General features: G+C 37.3%; 2 protein-coding genes and 1 pseudogene across 2 annotated transcripts in view; 2 read left to right on the forward strand and 1 right to left on the reverse strand.

Annotated features, from left to right (window-relative positions):
• LOC104716314 lies at positions 1,179-3,134 on the forward strand. The gene is made up of 2 exons (XM_010433699.2): positions 1,179-2,182; positions 2,422-3,134. Exons 1-2 carry the CDS (start codon positions 1,783-1,785, stop codon positions 2,469-2,471), a joined length of 450 nt encoding a protein of 149 aa, XP_010432001.1. The 5' UTR covers positions 1,179-1,782; the 3' UTR covers positions 2,472-3,134.
• LOC104716316 lies at positions 3,521-6,901 on the forward strand (annotated as a pseudogene).
• Positions 6,921-8,386, reverse strand: part of LOC104719930 (probable glycosyltransferase At5g11130) — a 2,621-nt gene continuing 1,155 nt past the window's right edge. The window contains exons 2-5 of the mRNA XM_019230638.1: positions 8,091-8,384; positions 7,538-7,770; positions 7,272-7,429; positions 6,921-7,197 (exon numbers count right to left, since the gene is read on the reverse strand). Coding sequence (XP_019086183.1) covers positions 7,096-7,197; positions 7,272-7,429; positions 7,538-7,770; positions 8,091-8,384 — 787 coding nt within the window. The 3' untranslated portion in view covers positions 6,921-7,095. The remainder of the gene's footprint in view (positions 7,198-7,271; positions 7,430-7,537; positions 7,771-8,090; positions 8,385-8,386) is intronic.

Genomic DNA, 8,386 nt, shown 5'->3' on the forward strand with positions numbered 1-8,386 from the left:
AAAAAAAAAAAAAAAAAAAAAAAGAGAAGAAACGAACTGAGAGACGATCCAAGGAATGAAGGAGGCAAGGAGCCGTTGGAGAAGAAAAGGGAGAAGAACTCTTTTTTAAATTTAAAAAAACCGAGTTCGAAGTTTAACGCCGTTAATTAACTTCCGTTCAATATTATGGGCTTTTATAAATCCCCTGACCCATTTATAATTTCTTTTGTCTTTGGCCCATTGCTTACTAAGCTAACCTAAATAAACAACGTCATTGTGAAACAATTCGTGAGCAAGTAGTAAAGATGATGTTTACTGCAACTTCCACGTTATTATTGATAAAACTTGTCAAGGATCGCTACGATTACGTGCACATGTATTTTATTCCTATATACATACGTCAACGTTATGTATTGAGAGAGATTTGAGAGAATATGTCCTTACAGCAAACAAAACCTATTTTTTTTTGTTTTCTTGTATATATTATATATATATATATATATAGTATAGTGTAACGTTTTATACAAAAACCAAATCAGTTAACGTACGATGACAATTTTGGATTTCATTTTCCTTTACAAAGTTGACCCGTACGTACGTGAACACAATTAACACAATCGCGTTTATTTTTTACTGATTATGAGATCATCCCCAGCCCATGAATTATACTACTGCATATCATTTTGTCAACGAATTATGAATATCTTAATTGTTTTGTATTGAAATATGGAAGATTCCCCTGGACCAGTGAAACTAATCTAGAGAGATTCCAGTTTTGATAAGATTAGTTCCAACGTTATTTATTAGAAAGAAGCGAAAGCGAAATCAAATTGTGTGGTCAAAGGCAAAACCAATTAAAGTTTTTTACAGCAATATATATTTCTAGAACGTTCATCAAAACAAAGTCATCTTCTTCTTATCTCTAATTAACTCATAAGATTGATTATTAATCCTCGTAATCTCCACGAGTTTTAGTTTAAAGTTAGAAAGAAGAAGCAAAAGGCAGAGATGAGTACGCCACGTGTCGGTAACTAAAGCCTCATACACACGCAAAAACGATTGGATAATATAAAAAGAAAGACAGACATCATTCATCATCAATTTTTGTACGGTTGTCATTAAATCAACGGTAAGATAAGAAGAACTCGTCTCCTTCTTCTTCTCTACTTTTAAATTTTGAATAAAACAAATCTTTCTACTATCAAATCAATCAAAATAGTGTAATTTTTAATAAAATATTAAAAATGTTGTAGTTTAATAATGATTGGGTTAGAGAATTTGTGGCCGTTGGATCGAAACTAAATCCAAAAGATTGAAGAGATTTATATAAACTGAAGAAGAAGAAGACGATAGAAGAAAGGTGGGGGATAAGAGAGATGATGATCATGGAAGGAGACGATAGATAATTTTAGGGTTTCTCTGCTTTCTGATCAAAAGATTAACACTTTCTTTTTTTGGGGGGCTTTTAAAAATCTTCAAATTCTAGGGTTCTTCTTCTTCTTCATATACATAATCTTTCCAAATCCTGGTGAAACATTCTTTGTTTCTCCGGGGTTTCAATGGTGCTGAAAGCTTAGATCTTTAGCTAAGAGATTTAACAAAATTTCATCTTTTTTTCATTTTTTCAAATTTCATTCTAATTGTGAGGTTTTTGTTTGTTCATTCTTTAAACTGTTTAATTGATTTTTTACAACTGAATTAGGTTGATTTATAAATAATCAGAAAAAAGGTATTCAATATTGTTTGGTTTCTGGGATCGTTTCACCAGATTTAAATGGTGGAGAAAACAATCCGATTCTTGAAATGATGAAGAGACCGATCCCTAGTAGTTGGCCATGGTGGTTATTAAGAGGAGGTAGAAAAGACAAAGAACCTGAAGCTCTTAAGTTTCCTCCTCCTCCTCCTTCTACAAAGATGATAACTCGAGCTGCTAATATTAATAATAATAAAAGAAAGGATCTTCAAGAAGTTGAGAGCTTTGGTTCGTCTGGCTCTGAATCTGTTGCTCTTGCTGGTGATGGACCTGAATGGTCTGTTGGATGGACTGAGCCTCATGGACCTGATTTCCAAAGTGATGATGAAGCAGATGATGGTGGCTTCTTAGTGCTGGTTCCTTGTTACAGAGCTCTTGTCGAAGCCTCTAGTAATACTAATAACCAGCTCCTCAGTGCTGTCAAGAATCTCCCCAGCGGTTTGCCTCCTGGTATGTTTGATCACCCCCCCTGATTTGTGCTCTTTGTTTGGTTTTTCCTTCGCTACTATTCTCCTAGGATTGATAGATTAGATAATGCTTATGTTTGGTGCTTGATCTTGCTTGCTGTTGATGTTTGATCCCCCAAAAGCCATGAATGATCCACAGTCTTTGAAGTTTGATGTTTCAACATTTTTATTTCAAACTTTTCTGATTCAGTTTGATGTTCTGCTGCTTATCAAAATGTGCAGATGGGAAGAATTACATGGAGCAATGGCTTTCTTCTCTGCAGAACCTTTGACCAGGTCCCTTTCCCTTGTAGTTTAGTTAGTACTAGTTTTAGTTTCTCTAATTCGCTCTCATTTTGGTGGTGTCTACGTTAATCCTGAAAACTCAAAAAAAAGGAGAAAAAAGGGAAAAGAAAAAGAGAGAACGAACAAAAAAAAAAAACACAAGTAGTTTTATGGTTTAGATTTAAGATGATGGGTATTTGCATACATTGATGTGAGATTGGAAAAGCTATGGAGAAGAAGCAGCTTTAGCCTTGAGGGTTCATCATATTAAGATTGATTGGTTACATTCAGAAAACAGATCAAAATCCAAGAAAAAAGAGGGTGGAGAACAAATTACATATATCCTGGAAAGAAAGGATTGGTGGAAGAAACAGACAGTGCTAGGGGTTCATATCAAGATGATCGAACAAATTTGATGGTGTGAATGGGATTTATTGAATTGAGATGGGAAATTCATGTAAAAGTCTTGTAAATACAAAAAGAAAAAGAAAAAAAGAGTGATGTATATATACTCTTGTAATCTATCTTGTCCTGTATCATAACCTCCTGAAGACTGAGATAGAGGTGATTGGAGATTGTATGTAATATTAATTATGACTGATCTTTTTTTGTATATAAGACAAGCCATTGTAATTCTCTGTATAATAATATATATTGGAATTGGGGAAGCAGGAAGAGTTTCTCTAAAATTTGAATGTTCAGATTCTTTTAGTAATCAGTAAGAGACTTTATTATGCTTTGCTTTGGAACTATTCATGATATCAAGATTTCCTTAAAGAAACAGAGCAAAGACAATTGATGTAAGAACAATAATAATTGACAAAAAGTATATATCGATATGGACTGAGAGGATTCAGGCAAGGGGGTCCATGTTATAAAAGCATACCCACCGTCAAAAGTAGTAAATTATCATTAAGCTGCTAATGTTTAATACTTAGTCTTAAAGCAAAGCTTTTTTCTTAGAGCTTTTAATCATGAATATAATAAGATATTTTCATACATAATGAGGGTACTTTAGTCATATTAATTAGAGGTAGAGAGAGACAAAACCGGTGATGTTGACAGGAGTGAGAAAGAGAGAGAGAAGTAACGTTACGCTCTCTGTTTCTCACTTGAGAGCCAAAAAGTTAGCAAAAAAAGGAAGTAAGAGAAGAAGAAGAAGGAGAGGAAGAAGTTGGAGAATGAACTTAAAAGCTCAGTTCACTTCACAAGCTTCTTCTAGTCTCTCTTAATCTCTTTTTTTTTTTTTTTTTTTTTTTTTNTTTTTTTTTTTTTTGTCGTCTTAGTCTCTCTTAATCTTTGAGTATTTTTTTCGAAACAATGGAGTCCGGGTCGGGTTTGGATCCGGATACTGGTAACAAGGGTAAAGGAAGTGGTGGCGAGAGAAAGTTCGGTGCTTTCTTGAAGAGAGTTACCTAGAAAGGATTTGAATCCGAGAGACTTAAGATCGTGGGCCAAAAAATCTGGTTTTGTCTCCGATTACTCCGGTGAAACCAGCACGAGTACTCGTACTAGTACTACCAAGTTTGGTGAAAGCTCTGATTTTTTTGGTTTGCAAAAAGGTAGAAGAGATCAAAATCAAACACTCCCTCCTGGGTCGTCTCATAAAACCGAAGTCGACCCGATTTTGGGACGAAATAGACCCGAAATCGAACACGTAACCGGATCTGCACCCGGTTCTAGAGAGGAGGAAGAAGAAGAGAGGAGACTGAACCGGAATGAGGCAACGTCGGAGACAGAGAATGAAGGCGGGGAACTCAATAAGGATTTGGAAAATGGGTTTTATTATCCAGGCGGTGGAGAATCATCAGAAGATGGACAATGGCCTAAACCCATTCTGATCAAGTTTGGTCTTAGAGACAATCCTGGATTTGGTTAGTTTTCAATCTCAGCTTCTCTAACGGTTACATTTTGTGTTGCTTTCTGGTCAATCAAATAAAGGAAGATTCTTTTTTTTTTCTTGAATTTGAAATGCAGTTCCACTTATCTACTACGGTCTGCAACACTATCTCTCACTTGTTGGATCACTTGTGTTTATTCCTCTTGTCATTGTACCAGCCATGGATGGTTCCGATGTAAGCTTCTTCTTCTTCTTCCATGGATACATACTTGAGAAGCTTCTTTGTTTTGTTCTTGATTAGTATTTGACGTTTTTGTGATGATAGAAAGATACTGCCGCGGTGATTTCAACAATGCTGCTTCTTACTGGAGTTACAACTATACTTCACTCTTATTTCGGTACTCGGCTTCCGTTGGTTCAAGGAAGCTCCTTTGTTTACTTGGCCCCGGTTTTAGTTGTCATTAACTCTGAGGAGTTTAGGAACCTCACCGAACATGTCAGTTTACAAAATATAAATCAGATAGGAGCGTTTTGAGTTCTTGGGAACTTTTTGCGATGAAACTGGTGTGTTTTTTTCTTTAATTTCGTGCAGAAATTTCGGGACACAATGAGAGAACTACAGGGGGCTATAATTGTTGGTTCATTATTCCAATGCATATTGGGATTCAGTGGTCTCATGTCTCTTCTTCTTAGGTAACTCAAGAAACACCGCAGTTTCTTGGTTTAGTTATATAGACCTCACAAGATATCACATTTTCTTCTTAAAACTTTATTTTTTCAGATTTATTAATCCTGTCGTAGTAGCTCCAACTGTAGCTGCAGTGGGATTAGCATTCTTTAGCTATGGATTTCCACAAGCCGGCACTTGTGTTGAGATCAGCGTTCCCTTGATACTTTTGCTTCTCATTTTCACATTGGTAAGACTTTTTGCCTCAGCTTGAATAGTAGAAGCATGTCTCAATCAGTCTCTTTAGTAAAGGACTGATTTTAATCTAACTACGTTTCAGTATCTCCGTGGAGTTTCACTCTTCGGGCATCGCTTATTCCGAATTTACGCGGTATGTAAAATATCATTTTTAAAAGTCAAGTTTCAAACCTTTTTCAGAGGAATCAGGCCGTTGCTTTTGCTACTAGGTGCCACTGAGTGCTCTGATCGTATGGACATATGCATTCTTTTTAACGGTTGGTGGGGCTTATGACTACAGAGGCTGCAACGCTGACATACCGAGCTCTAACATATTGATAAATGAGTGTAAGAAGCATGCATATACTATGAAGCATTGCAGAACAGATGCTTCAAATGCTTGGAGAACTGCTTCTTGGCTCAGAATCCCTTATCCATTTCAATGGGGATTCCCAAATTTTCACATGAGAACTTCTATCATTATGATCTTTGTGTCTTTGGTTGCATCAGTGGATTCGGTAGGTACTCTTTCCTTGTTGCCATTCCGGTTTTTTTTCCTCTAAAGGTGTGATCTTGCTGCTAAATTGTTGGAGATGGTTCACTTGTGTAGGTTGGAACATATCATTCTGCGTCTATGTTAGTGAATGCTAAGCGTCCAACACGGGGAATTGTCAGTAGAGGTATTGCATTAGAAGGTTTTTGCAGTTTATTGGCTGGGATCTGGGGTTCAGGAACAGGATCAACCACTTTAACTGAAAATATTCATACGATCAACATCACCAAGGTGGCTAGCCGAAGAGCTTTGATGATCGGAGCTATGTTCTTGATAGTATTGTCATTTTTAGGTAAGCATCATCCAATGAATGATCGAAAGTGTAAAATCTTTGTCATACCACTTGCTCCATTTTGTGAATATCTTTAAATTTGACAGGAAAAATAGGCGCGATTCTTGCTTCAATACCACAGGCTTTGGCTGCTTCAGTATTATGCTTTATATGGGCACTTACAGTGGCTCTAGGTCTATCGAATCTACGGTATACACAAACAGCAAGCTTTAGGAACATAACAATAGTTGGGGTCTCACTGTTTCTTGGGTTATCCATCCCTGCTTACTTCCAGCAGTATCAGCCGCTATCCAGTCTAATACTACCAAGCTATTACCTGCCTTTTGGAGCCGCGTCAAGTGGACCATTCCAAACGGGTATCGAGCAAGTAAGCCACATTCCTTTCATTGTCTTGATTAGCATTTTCTTGGACAATGGACGACTAACTCTCTTCTTATGCAAACTGCAGCTTGATTTTGCCATGAACGCAGTGCTATCTCTGAATATGGTTGTAACCTTTCTAGTCGCTTTCGTACTGGACAACACTGTACCGGGTAGTAAGGAAGAGCGAGGAGTATACGTGTGGACAAGAGTCGAGGACATGAAGATGGACCCTGAGATGCAAGCTGATTACTCATTGCCAAGAAAATTTGCTCAGATTTTTGGTTGCAGATGTTGTTAAGTAGAGATGTCTCAGCATTAATATCAGTTTTTCAATAGCTTACGCACATGTTCTTAAAATATATAGAAGCAAAGGGTTATCATGGAAAAAAAAGAGTTGCAGGTTTGTGGGTGAGAATCATTTTTCTCTAACAACGTCACGTCATAGTGGTAGCCTCTCCAGTCTCCACTGTTGAGTAACCCACAAGGATGGAACAGAGAGTACAAATACACAAAAATAATGAATTTTTCTCAAAGAATGATATGTTGTTGTTCCGTGTTACTGTTATAAGCTATGATATTAAAAATTACAAGAGGTGTACATGCTAGCTCTTTCTTTGCTTGGGACTGTATCTACTACGCAATTGAAGAAAAGAAAAAAATAAATAAAATAAAGTCTTCCATCAGTACTTGATGACATGGTGGCGTAACCATAGTTCATACATGATCATGTGGAATGCGTCGAATTTGACAGGAGGTGAGTTCCACTGAATATGCTTCTGCACCTGCACAACAACAAGACTCTGTCTTGATGAGCTCACTTTGTATACAAAATTGAAGAAAAGGGTGAGAATATTACCTTCACCAAATTGTTATGTAACGAAACAAATTCCGACTGAGGTATGTTCTTCAGGATCTGCTTAAGGTTATAGACATCTCGCTCTCTGAGTACAACCGCAAATTTTCGCCAATCCAGGATGTCGTTGAAAGGGAGGTCGTAGTAGTCTGATAATATGACTGTCCAAAGATAAACGCCGACAGGAATAACAAGTTGCATTATTATTTCAGGTTCTTTAAAGGTTTAGTGTTCTGATGAGTGCAGAAAGAGTATATAAGAACACGTACCAGGGACACATCCATAATGGATCGAGTCAGTTATGCGAGCGCTGTTGACTTGAGAACCGCCAGGGCATATGCAGAATTTAGTCCTGTAGAATCTCTTCTGGTACACTAAATGCCCTGTCGCCCTGTTAATTCTGTTGTTTGAAATATCAAGCTCTGTGTCGTTTTCCCACACACGGGCAAGTATTACCCGTATCTTGGAATTCCGATGACCAGCCCAAAAACCAAGGGTTGTCCTGTAACACCACCGTTTAACAGTATTAGTAACATTTAGAATGCAACTGTTAAAATCAAGCTCCAGATTGACAAAAAAAAAAGAATGACAAGAAAACGAGCCAACAATACAACTCCACGATCTAACTAGTTTAAGAACCTTGAAAAGCCTCTGGCCGATCACAAGATCCAGCCATTCTAAATTATTTGTATCCGAGGGGAAGTAAACAGCAAAGCTATAAACTTTGAACATTTACAGAGTTCATACAGAGGACTCATGCTTAATTATGGGATCTATCTAACAAACACAGGCAAGAAAAAAGGACAAGGAGGCTTAGTTTACCGATTCTCAACATCATTGCCACCGGCAGGGAGTGCAAAAGGCTGAAGAACTTGAGGCAAAGCAACATCTTTGTGAGGAATAAAACCGACATTGTAGCTCGGTGAGCACACAACCCTAATTATATTCTTAATCAGAAGCGGAGATCCTTCGAATGCTCTAACGCCAACATCGTGACAGGTGACAAAGAAGTGATCAGCTCCTAAGGTTCTATTCCAATAAGGATACTTAGCTATCAATCCATCAACATAATCTTGAACAATCACAGTCATGTTTTCATATGACGTTCCCTGCAACAA

Source organism: Camelina sativa, chromosome 10 (genome assembly GCF_000633955.1).
Source record: "Camelina sativa cultivar DH55 chromosome 10, Cs, whole genome shotgun sequence".
NCBI lineage: Eukaryota > Viridiplantae > Streptophyta > Magnoliopsida > Brassicales > Brassicaceae > Camelina > Camelina sativa.

What these genes read in the sequence shown, in the direction of transcription:
- LOC104716314 (XM_010433699.2), top strand. Translation starts at nt 1,783, where the DNA reads ATGATGAAGAGACCGATCCCTAGTAGTTGGCCATGGTGGTTATTAAGA. An exon ending in CCCCAGCGGTTTGCCTCCTG is followed by an intron (nt 2,183 to 2,421) that starts GTATGTTTGATC and finishes CAAAATGTGCAG; the next exon opens with ATGGGAAGAATTACATGGAG.